General features: G+C 40.1%; 1 protein-coding gene across 2 annotated transcripts in view; it reads left to right on the top strand.

The window, feature by feature from the left end:
• LOC144598559 (uncharacterized) overlaps nucleotides 1–20050 on the top strand; it is a 98706-nt gene that overhangs the window by 48296 nt on the left and 30360 nt on the right. Inside the window, exons 5-9 of one of the 2 annotated variants that reach the window (XM_078408738.1) lie at nucleotides 597–671; nucleotides 5352–5453; nucleotides 7681–8233; nucleotides 13232–13435; nucleotides 17126–17235. In XM_078408738.1, the coding sequence (XP_078264864.1) occupies nucleotides 597–671; nucleotides 5352–5453; nucleotides 7681–8233; nucleotides 13232–13435; nucleotides 17126–17235 (1044 nt within the window). The remainder of the gene's footprint in view (nucleotides 1–596; nucleotides 672–5351; nucleotides 5454–7680; nucleotides 8234–13231; nucleotides 13436–17125; nucleotides 17236–20050) is intronic. The other variant, XM_078408739.1, reaches the window with a different exon arrangement.

Genomic DNA, 20050 nt, shown 5'->3' with positions numbered 1-20050 from the left:
TCTGGTTCCAATACCTAGTACCCTTCTCATTTCTACCCTTCCAATCATCCATCTCTTCCAATGCACTGTAAAATTATGTAGGAGTCCCTATTGGCATAGGATCAGATCTCTATTAAAAGATGTTCATATAAGTGCTATACAAGACACATACTTTCCCTTCAAATGGGAAACTACTCCAAGAGAGAGCTCAAGAAACTTTGGAACTAGCACTTAATAATTGTAGTCCTTTTACATAAATTCCCATTGTGCAGTATTCTCCTTGCTTTATGTAAACAACAAGTGCTGGAAGAACTCCGCGGGTCAGGCAACATCTGTGGAGGGAATGGACAGGCAATGTTCCAGGTTAGGACACAATGTGATGAAATGTCCTATCCCAAAATAGCATCCAATCATTCCCTCCACAGATACTGCCTGACCCGCTGACTTTCTTCAGCACTTAATGTTTTGCTCAAATTTCCAACATCTGCAGTTCCGTGTGACACGACTTGCATTATCTGTAAGGAGTTATAATTTCCGGTGTAGGACATGTTTCTAATAACATGATGTTTCATTGATTCAACTGAGAAAAGGTATTAATATATTTGCACTTTAATCAGGCTAGTGATTTGTCGGATAGCTCTGAAAATGGAGGTCAGCAAACCTCACTGATGGAAGTTATCAACTATTGTCAGGTAAGAAGGAGGCCTTTTAAGTACCCTACCAACTGCTTTACGTGGCTTTAAAAATTAATAGTTTGTTTCCCTTTATGTCCTGTGCAAGATGGACATTTGACAAATTGCATACTTAAAGCAGCTGCCTTCTGCTTCATGAACCGTCATAAATCCATGGAAATTGCACTACAGCACAAACAAGGCAGTGTTCTGGAATGTCAAATCCACTGGTCTATGCTGATAGACTCACGTTTTTGTGCTTGCATTTTACAGTAGACAATAGGTGCAGGAGTAGGCCATTCGGCCCTTCGAGCCAGCACCGCCATTCAATGTGATCATGGCTGATCATTCACAATCAGTACCCCGTTCCTGCCTTCTCCCCATACCCCCTGACTCCGCTATCTTTAAGAGCTCTATCTAACTCTCTCTTGAAAGCATCCAGAGAATTGGGCTCCACTGCCTTCTTAGGCAGAGAATTCCACAGATTTACAACTCTCTGACTGAAAAAGTTTTTCCTTATCTCCGTTCTAAATGGCCCTTATTCTTAAACTGTGGCCCCTGGTTCTGGACTCCCCCAACATTGGGAACATGTTTCCTGCTTCTAACGTGTCCAATCCCTTAATAATCTTATATGTTTCAATAAGATCCCCTCTCATCCTTCTAAATTCCAGTGTATACAAGCCTAGTCGCTCCAGTCTTTCAACATATGACAGTCCCGCCATTCCAGGAATTAACCTAGTGAACCTACGCTGCACGCCTTCAATAGCAAGAATGTCCTTCCCCAAATTTGGAGACCAAAACTGCACACAGTACTCCAGGTGCAGTCTCACTAGGGCCCTGTTCAACTGCAGAAGGACCTCTGCTCCTATACTCAACTCCTCTTGTCATAAAGGCCAACATGCCATTAGCTTTCTTCACTGCCTGCTGTACCTGCATGCTAACTTTAAGTGACTGATGAACAAGGACACCTAGATCTCTTTGTACTTCCCCATTTCCTAACTTGACACCATTCAGATAATAATCTGTCATCCTGTTCTTACCACCAAAGTGGATAACCTCACATTTATCCACATTTAATTGCATCTGCCCACTCACACAACCTGTCCAAGTCACCCTGCATCCTCATAGCATCCTCCTCACACTTCACACTGCCACCCAGCTTTGTGTAATCTGCAAATTTGCTAATGTTACTTTTAATCCCTTCATCTAAGTCATTAATGTATATTGTAAATAGCTGCGGTCCCAGCACTGAACCTTGTGGTACCCCACTAGTCACTGCCTGCCATTCTGAAAGGGACCCGTTAATCCCTATTCTTTGTTTCCTGTTTGCCAACCAATTTCCTATCCATGTCAGCACCCTACCCCCAATACCATGTGCTCTAATCTTGCCCACTAATCTCCTATGTGGGATCTTCACATACGTTATTTTGTAAACTTGTCAAAAATATACCTGTGGGAGGGGTGGGTAGAACCTAATTATTTCCTCCTAGCTCCGGACTGGCTGGCTTAGTTTATTTATATTCCTTTAGGTGCCTAATAATGGACATCTTTCTTTTGGAATTTTACTTTGAGTGGTTGTACTTTCAAAGACGAGACAATTGTTTAATTAAAAGCAAAACAAATGCTTGGATAATACAGTGGTTGAACATTAACATCTGGTTGGCCCATTACACCACTGTACTTTAAATTATACTCATGTTAGAATCTTGGGATGCTAATAAGAAGGAGAGCTGTGGTCTGGCAAGAAACCAGCTGCACACATCATTAAGGAGCAATGCAATGTTTGTAGAATTAGAAGTTTCAATTGGACTATTTATGCACACATAATTTTTTTGTAATATTTACAGATAATTATTTGCAGATTACAGATTAATTACAGATATTATATTAATCTGTATCCCAAGTTTCTTGTGTATAATTTCTTGGGATTAACGGGTCCCTTTCAGAATGGCAGGCAGTGACTAGTGGGGTACCGCAACTATTTACAATATACATTAATGACTTAGATGAAGGGATTAAAAGTAACATTAGCAAATTTGCAGATGACACAAAGCTGGGTGGCAGTGTGAACTGTGAGGAGGATGCTATGAAGATGCAGGGTGACTTGGACAGGTTGTGTGAGTGGGCAGATGCATGGCAGATGCAGTTTAATGTGGATAAATGTGAGGCTATCCACTTTGGTGGTAAGAACAGGAAGGCAGATTATTATCTGAATGGTGTCAAGTTAGGAAATGGGGAAGTACAAAGAGATCTGGGTGTCCTTGTTCATCAGTCACTTAAAGTTAGCATGCAGGTACAGCAGGCAGTGAAGAAAGCTAATGTTGGCCTTTACGACTAGAGGAGTTGAGTATAGGAGCAAAGAGGTCCTTCTGCAGTTGTACAGCGCCCTAGTGAGACCACACCTGGAGTACTGTGTGCAGTTTTGGTCTCCAAATTTGGGGAAGGACATTCTTGGTATTGAGGGAGTGCAGCATAGGTTCATTAGGTTAATTCCCGGAATGGCGGGACTGTCGTATCTTGAAAGACTGGAGCGACTAGGCTTGTATACACTGGAATTTAGAAGGTTGAGAGGGGATCTTATTGAAATATTTAAGATTATTAAGGGATTGGACACGTTAGAGGCAGGAAACATATTCCCAATGTTGGGGGAGTCCAGAACCAGGGACCACAGTTTAAGAATAAGGGGTAGGCCATTTAGAACTGAGATGAGGAAAAACTTTTTCAGTCAGAGAGTTGTAAATCTGTGGAATTCTCTGCCTCAGAATGCAGTGGAGGCCAATTCTCTGGATGCTTTCAAGAGAGAGCTTGATAGAGCTCTTCATGATAGCGGAGTCAGGGGGTATGGGGAGAAGGCAGGAACGGGGCACTGATTATGAATGATCAACCATGATCACATTGAATGGCGGTGCTGGCTCGAAGGGCCGAATGGCATACTCCTGCATCTATTGTCTAATTATCCCCAATTCGTGATGGAACAGTTTGGATTCCCTTGCAGTCCTTCTGCTTCTCTGGGACTATTCCCATCCTGCCTGCTAACAGTAAAATGGCAAAAGTCCTGGCACCTGGCATTTATTCAAATCTGTCGATGAAGACATTTGTTAACCAAGTTGCTGCCCATTTGGTAACATTCAAAAAATTAGCCATCCTGCCTCTTCCAGTGGCTTGCTTAATTTTTAGCTTTGCCGGTGACTATCATCCATGTATTCCTGTGTCATTTTGTGCGTGAATCACACATTCTCCTTTTCCTTTATTGTCTCATTGATTTGTAGGAGATCAGCCCACTCTCTCCATTTCCTCTTGCTTCCCACAGAGAGCAGAGCATTCTACAGGCTGCAGCCCATTAGTAATTACAAAATTATTAATCTCTACCTGGATATGATGAGGGGTCGCATTATTTTGTGGAATAATTGAAGTGAAGATTGCTCTTTTTTTCGCATCTTCTAAGCTTTTGGAATGGGGCATAAAGCCACAACATTTTGAGATCAAGAGTCAAGGGCAAGTCTAAAGAAGTGTTCACTCTCTCTCTCTATCTATATATATATACACACACACACACACACAGTGCATTCAGAAAGTATTCAGACCCCTTCACTTTTTCCAAATTTTGCTACGTTACAGCCTTATTTTAAAATGGATTAAATTCTTTTTTTTTTAATCATCAATCTACACACAATACCCCATAATAAAAAAGCGAAAACAGATGTTTAGAAATTTTTGCAGGTGGACTGTGGAATTGCACTGGACTTCCCATATGCAGTAAGTATCTGATCAAATAACCCTCTAGCCCAGTAAAGTGAACCTCAACCAGGTGAAAAAAAATCAGCGGGACATTGAGGATGATTAATAGTTTGTCTGCCTTGACTACTTCTGTACTTGTTTTACCATATGAACCAAGTATATAGTGGAGACAATATAACTTGTGTACAGGAAATAGATTTCCTTGATCCCATTTGCATGAAATCAATGTTAGAATCATATGATAATATAGTTCAGGATATTTACAATGAATTCAGTAGAAGAATAGAGATATTCAGACACATGTAAAGGAGATGGACTATTTTTCCCTAAAACTAAGGCAAGCACATAGAGATGAGGCTCTCAATAGCTGATAATGGTAATGCTTCATTCTGAGGATTAGTAATGTAAATCTTTTGTAAATGAATCCCAACAATTGTCTTGAAGATGTAACCATAATGATAATCGGCACAGAAAATAGATACAACCCTATTCTAACTTTATGATGTGTAACTTGCACACACCATTTAATTTGATGATCGAGTGAATAATTAATTTGCTACCACCTATTTCTGCCCTTTGTTATTATTATTACGAGTAATTTCTACAATTTTTAGTTGTTCACAATTTCACTACTCATCTTTATATGCAGTCAACTGAAAACCTGGAAAATCCAATTCTAAATGTGTGTTGAGGCCAGTGTATAAAAAACATAATTTTGGTTAATTTACCTTGACTGTATCATTCCTACATGGATTGCTTGGTAGGTTGTTCATGGGTGGGAGAATTCTGTAATTTTAAGAAGGGAACTAAATGTGGAAAGAACAAGTCTTCACATTTTGCAACCAAGCAGTGAGATCTGGAGTCAGAATTGCGAAAGGATGAAATAAAATTTATTTTGACTTCAAAACCAACCTTTGGTGTATTATAATTGTTAATTTACAGACATTTATTTTATTCATGCAGGTTATATATTCTGCTATCCGAAGACTGGACAGAAAAGTGGAATTCATTCAAAGAAAAGTATCAGATCTGCGTCAAGGAAAAACAAGATACTTTGCTAAACAGGTGAGTATACCTTGCACAAAAGGTATCAGCATCCAGATTTAAATGCTCAACCATTTAGAAACAAAATATGTTTGCTCGCTGTTTAAACTCATGAACTGGTGCTGAATTACTTGCTGATAATGTGACTAGGCAATTGAGATCCTAATTCTTTAACTCACTTACTGCTCCATCTTCAATTCCCTTTCCTTCACTTTTCTGAAGTTGCTGAACTTCTTTCTCCCTGTCTAGATACATGGCCATCTCCCTGATTCTGCTATTCCATGTGCTTTCTCTATTCCCATCATGTCAGTCACAATTGTGACCATCTCTGATCACTTTCCTGTTGTATTTCACTTGCATTCCCTTTCATCTTAACTTCTTTAGTAAATAATGGTATAAAGCTGTCAAATTGTCGATATCAACAAAGATGGTAGAAGATGGGATGAAATATTGATTGGTAGAGTGTAGTGAAAAGGCTGGCTATGCCTAGAATGGATATTGCCTTGTCCAGTTAGCTTGACTCCCAGGTTGTGAAGGGGCTGATCTTTGCTAGTTATGAAAGTGAAGATAGAAAATTGAGGTATTGAGTGCAAAAGCAGTGAAGTTATGCCGAATCTCTACAAAGCTGTGTTAAGCCACAACTAGAGAATTGCGTTCAGTTCTGGTCATCACATTGTGGGAAGGATGTGAAAGTCCTTGAAATAGCATAGAGGAAATTTTCCAGAATGATTCAGGGGTTGAGAAATATTAGTTACAAGATTAAGATATACTTGCTAGTGCTGTGCTTTTTTGAGCAGAGATATGAACAGATGATGCACATGATGGTGATGTTTTGATAAAGGAGATAGCTGCTTTAGCTGCTTGAACAAGGACCAGGGAACACAGATTTAAAGTTGTAGGCAATGAAGTATTTAGGGAAGAATTTCCTTATGCAGCAAATAGTAATGACCCAGAACATTGCTTGTTGAGGTAGTGAAAATTTTAATAATGATATCAAAAATAAATTTCATAAGCATTGGAAGGAAATAAATTTGCAGGATCACGGGTATACTGCAGGGAATGGGATTAGCTGGATTATTCTGCATTGAGCCGGCACAGACTTGATAGACTAATGACTTCTTGGCATTCCTAACATCTTCTTGTTTCCTTGTCTACTCTGTCAAGTCTCTTAAAACAACAATTTCAAGTTTCCATCTGTCTAGTTTTGGGCCTTTTATGCACCATGACATTTTTCCAACTTCCTATCTCCTCAGTTACACCCTTTCCTCTACGATTGCAGCTGTTTTAACTAAAACTATTCTACTTTCCAATTCTATTACTCCTCTTGAAGTAGCCCTTATCATTCTCTTAAATCCTTTCTTGTCTATCCATTTGCAGCTAGAGAATTCCCCATGCTGGTTTCTTATCCCATTCCCATGCTGTCATGTCTGGAGTCCTTCAAGCATCTGTCCTTGAGGCTCTCCTATATGGGTGTTTCCGTGAATAAGGGTACCAACCTGTGACATGGGTGCCCAAATTTGAAGGTTATTAAATCATAATGAAATACCACAGGGTATAAATTAGCCTAAGGATTTGATGAAATCATGCTTGAAAAATTTCACAAAAAAGGCAAGAAAACATTGACATATCTGATATTTTTTGTAAAAACAGATTTATTTATTTTTGCTTCATCTCATTATTTTAGCTATACACCATGATCTATACTACTTAAAATGCAGGATATGAAACAATGAGAATATTACATAAAAAACAGAACGATAACCTGGAAGTTTGGAGACTATCAGTTTCACTACTGAGTGCTGTATTTACAGAAACACCCATATGCACTATCACCATTTCTGCTGTAAGCCATCCACGTGTAATTTTGGCTCTGTTTTTCTTTGTTCCAAAGCTGTGCAAGTAACAATGCAATACCCAGACAAAGAAGCATAATCACCCTCTAACTACTCCATTCAACCATATTTTTCTTAATTCCTGGTTGGCTTTATTTATTTATTTGATTTATACAACTTTTATGTCCCCTGCTTTTGCACTCCCCACAAGCAGAAACATTTTCTCCATCTAACCTGTCAAATCTCCTCATGGATTTATAAGTATCTGCAGGGTCACCGTCCCCACCCTCCCAGCTCCCGCCCCCACCCCTTCTCCAGCTTCCAATTTTCCACAGAAAGGAGCACCAGCCTGCTCCGCCTTTCCTGTTAAAGCTAAGATGGCATATATTAACTCAACGCTTTTATGTTTACTATAGAGGCAAGTTTTAGCATCTCTTTCCAATGGTTATAATCAGACCTTGAAGAGGAAAATGGTACTGAAGTCTGCTGTGAATATGCGAAAGAAGAAAATTACTTGCCCCAACATCTCTTGTCCACGTGAGCCCAATTACTCTAATGATCCTATAGTAATTCAGGATGAAGAAGATGTTGCAGATATGTTAGTTAACGAGAAGCCAAATGAATCTGCAGTCTTTCATCCCACGGAGCAGATCCTGGAAAATGTGCTGCCACCGACTAACTCAGCTGTGCATGGTCAAGTGCTACAACGTCTGGCCCTAAAACCAGAACTTCAGCAACCAGACCAGAGGCCGCAATCCACACCAGCAACATATAGAATGAACAAACTACTGAACTACCATGGTCAGCGACCAGTGCTTCAACAGCTAGAAATTAAAAAAACTTTGCAAACCATAGAAAATGCTCACCAGAACATTGATCCCTCAGCTGATCATTGTAGTAACGTGGAGCCTTTGAAAAAGGATCCAATGCTGGAGGAGTCATCCTTTGATCTTTCAAAGAATAGCTTTGGTAAGTCAGAACTGCTTTTATGTAGCGAGTCACTTTTTCTTTTTCAAACTATTTTTTAATAAAGAGGAGTTAAAGAGACTATCATGGCACCATGCATTAGTTCAGTCATGTTATTATAGGCAAATTTGGAATTTCTGTTAACTGTATGAACAAGAACTCAAATATATCTCTCTGTCCTTTGTTCCATTGCATGGATAAATGTGTTAGCCCTCAGTAAGTAATACAGCTTGAAGAATATTATGCTTTCGCCTAATAATAAAGACCATAATCATGCTATTCCAGAACAAATAAGCTTACTTTTCTTTCAGCTTTCAATTTTCAGCAGAGAAATACTATATTCTTGTGCCATTGATTATTTATCTATGAGATGATTTGACGTGCTGTGAACTTCCCTGTTGAAAAGATGGAGTCCGTTGTGTATTTGCTTCACAGGCTTGCTCCATGTTTGTATTTCTTGTTCATTGCAACAGGATCAAATGACTGATGATCATGAGGTACTCACATACTCTAATACCGGCAGAGAAGTTGAGCACTAGTTCATCTACAATTTGAATCGTAATGCCATACAGAACAGAAACATGCCCTTGAGATCATTATGACCATCAAGTACCCAACATGCTAATTTATTTTATTCTCCCCATATTCCCATCAACTCCCTTCACACTGTACCCCTCGTCCATACAGTAGAGGAAATTTAAAGTGACCATTTAACAAATCATCGCACATGTCCCACTGTTGGCGGAAACAGGAGCACGCAAAGGAAACACTGGCTCACAGGGTGGTTGTACAAACTGCACCAGAGGTCAGGATTGAACCCAAATCGCTGGAACTGTGAACCAACAGCTCTAAACACTGTACCACCTTTTTATTGTTTTGATGTTCATTTATTACTATTAGAACTTATGATCCAAGAAATACCAAAAGGAATTGAGATGGAAGTTAATAATATATTGAAATGGTATGGTTAAATAAAAATAGAAAGAAACATGTACAATGAAGTAACTAGTGCTGCATTCATGCACATTTGATATCATGTCACAGTGATAGGAGCAGAATTAGGCCAATCGGCCCATCTAGTCTACTCCACCATTCAATCATGGCTGATCTATCTCTCCCACCTAACCCCATTCGCCTGCCTTCTCTAACCCCAGACATTCCTGATCAAAAGATTATTAAGCGGTTACCCTTGTCCAGCAATGATTACATCTAATTTGCAGTGGTTTTGCATAGGTTCAGAGTTGAGAGATCCAAATGTGATGATGTACTTGGAATTCTAACATACATTGGATGCTCACCTTCCATACTGTTGAGTAGAATCATATGACCTGTGATTTCCATGTTTTCCCATTCTAACAGGCCTGCAGTGAGAGTGGAATTTAAAGCCTATTCACAAAATGAATAGCAGGCTAGTTACAGTGCAAAATATAGTGCTTGCCATCTCATACCAGACTAATATTCCAAATGAACAGCGCCTGGGTCTGCTGAAAGGAAAGGAAATTCCATGTGTAAAATTTGGTTGAATTGCTGTATCTTTATTCAATGGACAAATAACTTCAACTAATCAAATTGAAGGTCAAAGCTTTAAAACCTCACAGACAATAAGGTCATAAATGATGTGCAATTCAATATGATCATGGCTGCCCTGCCCCATCTTCTTTTCTGTCGCTCATATAACACAATTCCATAATATTTCCAAAAAAAATCTACCATTTCTTTAAATGTCTCCAAGCCTCTATAATTTTCCTGCATAGACAACTCTCCAAAGCTACTTGAACCCTCCCAAACCCACAATCTCAACCACCTGGGATACGAGCAGTGGGCCACATGGGAATAGCACCACCTGCAGGTTTCCCTCCAAATCGCACACCCATCTATCTTGGAAAATACTATTGTTCCTTCATTATTGCTAGACCTAATTCATACCGGATGCACTCTGGGAGTATCTTCACAAGAATAACTTTATTGGGCTCTATGGGAATGGAGCCCTCTCACTGCCAGTCTCAAGCCTGGTGGAGGAATACAAATGTGCCAAAGCGAGGCTGGACATGACACTGACAGAATCCCGGGACCCAATAGTAAGAGGCGTCGTTCCAACCCTAACAACAGGACTCAAGCCGCAGCAGTACTGGACGCAAAATCTGCCCTCCGACACCGGGACATAGTGGGCCATGTCCAACAAGGCAAAGGGGGCTTTGGCCTGGGAGCAATGCAACCTACCTGGCAAAAGGCTACTCCAGCTGAACGTCAGCACTTGGTGGTGCAGGAGGTGCGCCGCCAAGAAAAAGCAGCCAGGTGTGCCAAAGCTATATCCCAAGCCAAGCAAGGCCACTGGATGAGGTGGGATGGCGTTGAAAAGAGGAAGATCACATGGAGTGAGCTGTGGAGCATGATCAAATATGTTGAGTTTTATTATCAGAGCCACATGTGACGTCCTTCCCTCTCCCACAAACCTAAATCTTTGGCTGGGAGAGGATCCAGCCTGCCCCCTGTGTGCAGTTCCAGCAAACCTCAAGCACATCCTGGCCAGTTGTAAGACCAGCCCAACACAAGGCAGATACACCTGGCGACACAACCAGGTGCTGAACTTGAGTACAAGAGAGTTACCACCAATGCCATGCCTATCAATGCCCAGATAACATTCCCGCAAATACCATCCTTCATCCGAGAAGGAGAGAAACAGTGGACTAACCTCTCGCCTCTCAACTCATGCCCACTGAACACAGCCAGGGACTGGGAAATGTGTGTTGACCTAGGCCAGAGACTCATCTTCCCAATTGAAATCGCAGCTACCAACCTGCGACCAGACCTCATCCTCTGGTCCAACTCCTGTCGGCGTGTTTTCATCATTGAGCTGACGGTCTCCTGGGAGTTGGCTGTGGACAAGGCATACGAAAGGAAAAGGCTGAGATATTCCAAACTTGCAGTAGAAGCAGAGGAGGGGGGTTGGAATGTAAAAGTGTGTCCAGTGGAGGTGGGGTGCAGGGGCTTTGTAGCCAGTTCCAGCGCAAGGCTCCTGAGGGAAGTAGGAGTCAGAGGATAGGCCTAAAGGAAAGCAACCAAATAACTTGCCAATGCCGCCGAAGGAGCAGTCACTGGCTGTGACTGAAAAGAAGAGATGCTGTCTGGGATGCCACCTGACCATCTAGAGGCTAACCATAAGACACAAACCCTGGTCTGATCACCCTGCGGTGGGCCTGCCTCGACTGAGGGTGTCTTGAGGGTGAGATTGAGGCTGACTGAGGATGAAAGGCCGAAACACCCAGTGACGTTGAGGTACACAACTGAAAATGTGTCTGAATGGTAGCAACATCACCTAGTGGTCATCCCCAAGAACAACACCATGCAAGTCAATTGTAGTGCAAAATTTCAGGGATTATAACAGCCAGTCCTACTAATTAATCAATCAGTAATTCAAGAGAACAGCTCACCATTGTCTTTTTAAGGACATTTGAGGAGTATAATAGGAAGGGCCTAGCCATGTACACTCACGTCGAACAAATGAATGTAAAAAAAAGGATGATTAGTAAGCAAATTATCCCCATTGGGTGAATTCAATTTTGAGGAAACAGAATGGGCCACCTAATATCTACCTGGTGACTTTCCTTTCCACCTCACTGAAAAGGGCAATTAGGTAGGTTGTATAATAGTGACCAATTTACTCCCAACATGTGAGGTTATTGTTCAAGATCTCAGCAATGCTGCACAGGAGTGTCGGGCTTGATTGTTGATGAGGGATGAGGCAATCCCCACACTCGTTTCCTGAGTAACTACTAAGTCACAGTGTAAGGAATTACTTGGGAGCGATGGGGAGAGGGAGAAGAGAAAGGAACAGACTCTTTTAAAAGTCGTTAAGTCAGTTGTGATAATGAAATTGGATAGTCTTAATACAGTTGCACAGCGAAGACCACTTTTAAATCAGTTTGAGGCAGTATGTAATTGTAGGAAAAAAATGCTGTTCAACAACATCTGTTCAACAACAAATCTTTCCACATCCATCCAGTGAAATTAAATCTGGTATCATTATTCCAGATCATGATGTACATTAGGACAGCAATATAAAAATACTTTGATTTCACATAATAGGATTTGAAGGATCTGTCATCACTTAGAAATAAAGCTCTGCCTCAACACAGATGTACAGTGAAGACCACTTTAAAATAAGTTTGAGGTAGAAAGTTATTGTAGGGAAAAATGCTGCTTAAAAACAGATTATGTCATATCATTCCAAAAATACAATTTGAAGGATTGGGCATCGCTTAGAAAAATAAAACTACTGGTTAAAAAAATAACTTGAAGAACTTCACCAATGTTCCTGATAGTCACAGGCTGGGATGAGTTGTTGAATTTTAGGTAATTCAAATGACAGTGATAAGCAATGTAAACCCATGTTATGTTTCATGATATCACTGGAATTTGCACACCTCAATTGTAGAAAAAATCTTTTCAGCATAATTTGATAATAAACTAGTTATTGAGCAAGTTCAGTTCTGTGTACATGGCATTCTAGAATGAATGGCTGTAAGAGAGTACATTATACACTCCTATATCTTAATTGTAAATAAATCAGTTGTTGCATCAAGCATGCCCCGGGATCATTTCTAGGTATGAATCCCAGCAGGAGTAGTTGCGGCACTTCTAGTCCTTTCCTATGATAAGAATCCTATTGATGTCTGCTGAGAAATATGGAGGTTGTGAATAAGCTGGTGACATAGCCTGACTAAATAATCTCTGTCGTCATGTTTCGTGGCTCCCTGGTATGTTAGTGGAAGATCCAGGGCTGCATAATTTCCACTGCAGATGCATTCACAACAAATACACAATGATAAAAGTTGGAATTCAATGCATTGATCTTCCTGGAAAATACCCAGATTGGATTCATTTGCGTCAAAAGTTTGAATTTAACTTGCCAGTCATGGTGACTGTAATTTATTTTGTTTGTGAGAGAAGTTGATTCTAAGTATCACATCATCCTAAGGTTCATTTTCTCTTTTTCTTAAGGATTTCTGGGGAATCCCAAGCGCAATGTTAAAATACCTGGTGCATTTATATTGAAGGCCAGTCAGAAGACACAGCCAAAGTTAGCAGCACGTTATTTGGCTAGGAATCTGTTCACCGATGAGGTTCTCATATCAAGTAGTGTTCTGGGAAACAAACAGTATGGGCTGAAGTCACTGGATCCTAACAAACTTGCAGCTGTGAGAGGTGAGCTTAATTACTCTTCTGCACTGAGAATGGGATTTCACCTCAGTTTAGCTCTTTGAGAAAGTAGGATTAGCCTATTCTACAGTTCAAAATGCAGGCAGCCTGTATTCTGTAGGAACCATTTTTTCATGTGTAATTCTAAAGCAATGCTTGGACAGTCCTTTTCGAGCATGATTTAATGCTTGTGAATAGCATGGTGGTGCATCTAGTCGGGCTACTGTTTGACAGCTCCAGCGATTCCAGTTTCAATCCTGACCATCAGGGCGTTCTGTGTGGAGTTTGCACGTTCGCCCATGACTGTAAATTTCCTCTGGTGCTCTAACTTCCTCCTACATCCCAAAAATGTGCAGGTTTGAGGAGTAATCGATTACTGTAATTTGCCCTGTCGTACCATTGAAGGGTAGAATCTCAAGTCAAATTGAGTTTATCAATTACACTAGTATGGTGATGTACAGTTACAATGAAAATCTTCCTTGCAGCAGCATCACAAGCACCTAGACTTGAACAACACACAAAACCATAAATTATGCATGAATCAAGCAAAACTCTACAAGACAGTTGTTCAAAAGCACAGAAACCCTCCGTGAACACAGAATAAGTATTTGCACACTCATATCCATCGGCTTCGCCCGAAGAACCGATTTGCATGCTAAATATTTCCAACTGCGTATAGAGACCAGCTGGGATTGAAAGTTCTCTTCAGTTGATGCAAGGTTGAAATACTGAATTGATCCCCAAGTTTTTAAGCCAGAATAAAGGTTTTGACTGAAAATTGTAATTGAAGCATTATAAATTTAGTAGTGATTTATTATTTAACTTTAATCATGTTATTGTCAAACATACAATTATTATTTTATTTAAACACATCACAAATACTGAAGGGAGGGGAGGATGTGTCACCATTTTAATAAAGAAGTCTGCATTAGGACTTGCTGATTAAGCACAAATTGGAAGGGGTATACAATTTGTCTATTGTTTCCATGGGACAAAGGATAGTCGTTCCCTTCCTGATCAATAAATCGTAACATTGTGATATAAAATGACTGCAATGCCGCATCCTCCCCTCCCCCACCCCTCCACTCGTTGAAGCCTGCCAGCATTAACAATGGCTGAAGGTCACTGCAGAGAGGGTGTTGGTGGTAGTTGAGGACAGCTGACGTCAGTGTACTCATGACTGTATTCGGGAGATGGAAAAAAAAATCAAAGGGAAAATAACATCCACTGCTGGATGAAAGGCAGACATGCTAATTTTAAACAGACATTGCCAGTTTAATTTAAATTGGCTTATGCACGCCTAAAAATGACACAGTGGAAAGCAGAGTCAAGCTTCTACATATCAATTAGAAAATCCACTGTTCTTCTCTTGATATCAGCTCTGTATTCTCGCAGTTCAGGTTTAGTAACTGCTTCAGTAGCTTCTCTGACAATCTATATACTAAAACTCTCGTTTGTTTGTTTGTTTGTTCCTGAACTACAGCCAAAACGGTACATGATAGCGCGACAATTTTAGGCCCACATTACTCACCGTCGTCCCTTTGGTGCTAATGGAAGAAAATTCATTGAAATTGGTGTTATATTTTTTAAGTTATTCACATTTTAAAGTTTAAATCTATCTCCTAGGGAGGGAGGGGGTGGAGAGAGGGGGGAGGATGGATGATGAGGGGAGTTGAGGGGGATGGAGTGGGGGGAAGGGAGGGGGAGGGGGTAGGAGAGGGTGCTGCACCAATGCAGGAGAGGTTTGGGCCCAACGGGTCCACTTGGTCTAGTCAATACTTAATCTTGTGCTTCAGAGAACATTTTTTTTTTCTGTTCGTATTATAAATTGTCAGGTTGCATTTTCCTCAGAGTTATTGCAATCCAACTTACTGCATTACTAAAATGAATTTGTATTATTCTGCAACTGAAATAATAGGCTGCATCATCTTCTTAGCAGTCCACCAGGATCAAGAGTCACTTGCTTCCTCTCCCCTTTTCTAGGTTCTGTGCTATTCAATAACGGCAATGTGGGAACTGCAAACCCTTCAACACATGGGGCTGTTGATGGGACAGGCAGGGAGTAGTTCATGAGATAGTGCACTCCTTCCTCATCTATGTGCTATTGGCATAGGTCAGGACCTCATCTGGAATGTTCCTTCCCCATTTTGAGTAGTCACGAATCAGTGGTTCCCAGGAATCTTTGAAGAGGTATTTTTTCTACGTTTTGAGCATATCATTTCATCTTTTTCCTTTTCCTCATAATCTTCTGTAATGGAGCTCAGACTAGAATGTTGGTTTCGGAAATCTGCAGTTGCACATGCATACAATGAGGCCAACTGTACATTGCCAAGTGACTGACTAAGGCCTTAAGGCTGAGGATAGTTTCATGGGAGAACATTGACGTTGAATCACTTATCCTTTCAGTGCTTGGATGATTTGCAAAGACAGGATTGGTCATGTTTTTCCAGTGCCTTGAGGTGCCTACTGTAAGTAATCCAGGTCTCAGAGCAGGGCAGGGATCGCCTGATAGCTGTCAGACCAGGTCTTTTGTGCCAGATATGGGCTCTTGATATTCAGGACACCACATTTCTCAATCGTCCCAACTTAGCACTGGTACATTGAAGAAGATAGTGAATTTCATCACTAATGTCCATCTTCACCAAGAGGATGCTAATAAATATGTATTAAAGTGTTTTCAATTAATGAATGTTCACTCTAGTCGCTGCATCCACAAACTCTATGACAAACTGGTAAACCTTTTCAAGTGATGGCCGTATTCAAAAATATGACTTTCTAGTCAGAAGACATGTGCAGTTTCTTGTGTAGATAAACCTTCATTGCAGTAAAAGTACAGTGGCCTTCTTGGCAGTAAAATCACAATGGCTGATCAAAGCAAATATTCGATTCACAAATTCCATTAAATTGTTACTTAGGTGGAATAGTTGAGACAAATGACATAGATCAGTTAAGGATAAATTAGATACATACATGAAAGAGAATACTGACTCAATGAGAAGTAAGGTGGGCGGAGGCTCGTACATTATAAACACCAGCATTGATCATGTACATTTTAAAACCTTCCACATACTTATGGAGTAACGGAGGCTGATAAACAAATCATCCACAGAACAATGTCCTTTCAAACAGTATACACATTTTTTTCAACATTTACATTAAGCTGTTTTAATTAATCATTAAACTTTAAGTAGTTGTCTATAGGTAGTTAATACGATTATACAAAACTATGAAGGGCAAAGTATAGATTGGGGTTTTTTCTTGGTGGGAAGTATAAAACAAGAGTGCATAGGTATAAGGTGAGTGCTAGGAGGTGTACAGGGGTTCTGAGGATGATTTTTTTTCCACTTGGGATCCAGACTGCCTGAGGTGGTGGTGGTGGAGGCAGTTACCTTATAACATTTAAGAAGCATTCAGACAAGTGCTTGAATCACCAATGCATAGAAGAACATCGATCAATGCAGACAAATTAGACTAATACAAATAATTAATATGTCAACATAGACATGGTGTGCTGAATGGTCTGCTTCTGTTGTACTAAGATATGAGAATCAATTTACAAAGGGACTCAAGTATATTTTAAATTGGACATGGCAAAGTTTAGAAAATAATCATGGCCACATTGGGAGTTCTTCTTTACTCCAAATCTGCTTGTGAACTCAGTAAACATACTTTAAAAATCACCATTTGTCATTGCAGAGTTCTTAAGCAAACAGTTTCCTCACCATGATCTAACTGAAGTTGGTAAAGACTGGAAAATCTGCATCTCAGCAATCAACAATATGATCAGCACTACTAGGAGAAGAGTTGTAAGTTCTTACTTCCAGTATTGATAGTGAACAAGTTCTGTAAAAGAATACCGTAAAATTGCTCTCCTGACCTTTTCCACTGCAATTCAGACAACTGTATCAATATGTATAAATCGCCTGATTATAATTCAAACAGCAGCAGAGTCTATTGTACAAAAAGTATTATACAATAAATGTATTTTTGTGTAGAATGTTCATGTACTAACTAGCATGATGCTAAGCCACAGAAACTTGGAAAGTTTCAGGTTTAATTTTAGAACATACCTTATAAATGCATTTCATTTCCCATGACTAAATCTCTCTTAGCCCTTCATTTGGATTGTGGCTGATCCCTGTTAACTTGAACCTCTGGCTTTAGTTCCTCTACCCTTAATATTGCTGCCTTATTTTAGTTTAAAAATATTTACCAATCTCAGTTTTAAAACCTTCACCTGATCCAGGATTTTTGCATAAAGAGGTCCAAATCGCCTCTCTTCTTTGTGTGCAGAATGTTTGTGTTGTAATGTTTCCTGGCATCATCCCTGAGCAAACTAGCTAAAATTTTAAGTTAAGCTCCCCTGATTTCCTCTTCCCCCATCTGTCTATCTACCCTATCAACTTCTCTTTGAGTACCACATTTATCTTTGGTATAAAATGTCATTCCAGTAGAATGGTTGGCTTCACTGCTGACAGCTTCATGAACAACAGCTGTAAGATTGTAGCAGTCTAATGTCACACAGAGTGGTTTCATACATTGGATTACTTCTTCTGTTTGGATGATCTTTCCTATCTAATTTAAAAAACACTAGACCTGCAAAACTGGCAGTTTTGATTATCATAAGGATACATTATACATGATTTAACTCAGAATTTCATGACCTCCGCCACCAGTGCATTAGCGTTGCTCAACAGCACATTTGATAAATGTAATCTTGAGTATTTAAACGATTGAGCTGTATTGCATGCCACAAATAACCCATGTTTTATCCTGAGTTTAGGCAGAATTAACAAATCTCCATTCGGGCAACAGCAAAGAAATTTTATTTGACAATAATTTCTCTACCATTGGCATTGAAAAGGGTTCTTCCCTGACCTACATCAAATTGGAAAGTGCGCTGGGCAAATATTAGGCAATGATGTGATTATACTTAGCAGCTGAGCTTTCATAGTTGAACAGTCAGTATTCAATTTCGATTGTCGAGGCTTAACTCTAAAGAATTAGTCCTTTGGTTTGGAAATCAAAGGCAGCCGTATAATTCTGATTCTGCAGCAGGATGACAGACTGCCTTTAGGGAGAATTTTGGGAAGGAAAAATGTTGCCTTGATACCATTAAGTTTAGTTAAGTTATGACATCAAATGAAAAAGACTGGGAAGGAAGGTTTGTGCATAAATTTCACAACAGCAGAAAGATTATCTTCAAGTATTAAGTAACCAATTGGAGCACTAATCTGCAGCATTATAGTTTTCCAGACCCCAAAATTTAACAACAGTTAATTGTATAATGAGAAAACTCAATCAACAAGAAGTTCACCTGCACCTCCTCCAACCTCATCTATTGCATCCGCTGCTCTAGATGTCAACTTCTTTACATCGGCGAAACCAAACGCAGGCTCGCCGATCGTTTCGCTCAACACCTTCGCTCAGTCCGCCTTAACCAACCTGATCTCTCGGTGGCTGAGCACTTCAACTCCCACTCCCAGTCCCAGTCTGACCTTTCTGTCATGGGCCTCCTCCAGTGCCATAGTGAGGCCCACCAGAAATTGGAGGAACAGCACCTCATATTTCGCTTGGGCAGCTTGCAGCCCAGCGGTATGAACATTGACCTCCAACTTTAGATAGTTCCTCTGTCCCTCTCTTCCCCTCCCCCTTCCCAGTTCTTCCTCTATCTTCCTGTCTCCACCTATATCCTTCCTTTGTCCCGCCCCCCTGACATCAGTCTGAAGAAGGGTCTCAACCCGAATCGTCACCCATTCCTTCTCTCCTGAGATGCTGCCTGACCTGCTGAGTTACTCCAGCATTTTGTGAATAAATACCTTCGATTTGTACCAACATCTGCAGTTATTTTCTTAAACTCAATCAACAAGATCATACAAATTGGCATTGATAATAGCAGTTTTTAAAAATGCATTTGTTCATGCATTTGTTTTCAGGATATGGGTGATACTGAAATGTTCATCCTTCTTGCTCATCTGTAGTTCCCCTGCATACATTAATATGGGTTGTGTGCCTTTCACTACACTGTGAGGAACTGTAACAATGCAGTGACATTTATCAAATACTAGAAACCTGCACATAGACAGAATTCCCTGTAAGGTGAGGTGTAAGCTAAAGCTAGTTATTCTAATAACGACATGTGGAGGAAATTGATTTTCTTTTCTCTATTATATTTCCACATTGTCTTTCTGCTGGAGTGATTCAGCCATTAACAGTGTGTTTTGGCATTTTAGGACAGTGTTTATGTTCTTCTGGCCATTATTTTAAATGGGCAAATATCTTAGCATTGGGTTTTCATTGTCCATTCTTTGTAGACAAGAAAATAACTTTAATTTCCCATTGGTCAGTATTGGGAATAGTTTTCAACTGTATGGCATCTTGTCTGTCATTTGTCTAACAAGAATTGTCAGTGGATAAGGTTCTCTGCTTCCCCCTTCACTCATTGCCAGCACCTGTCTTACAAATTAACACCATTATACTAGTAAGAAACACCTTGCCAAAAAATATAGTTTACAATGTAAACGCAAACGATTTGGTTTCACCAGACTGGGAATTACATTGTACTAGAACAAAGATATGATAGCTTGCTGATGATTGCGGCCAAGGTAATATAAAACCTAC

The sequence above is a fragment of the Rhinoraja longicauda genome, chromosome 12 (assembly GCF_053455715.1).
Source record: "Rhinoraja longicauda isolate Sanriku21f chromosome 12, sRhiLon1.1, whole genome shotgun sequence".
Lineage (NCBI taxonomy): Eukaryota > Metazoa > Chordata > Chondrichthyes > Rajiformes > Arhynchobatidae > Rhinoraja > Rhinoraja longicauda.
This window is presented reverse-complemented; position numbering and strand designations above follow the sequence as displayed.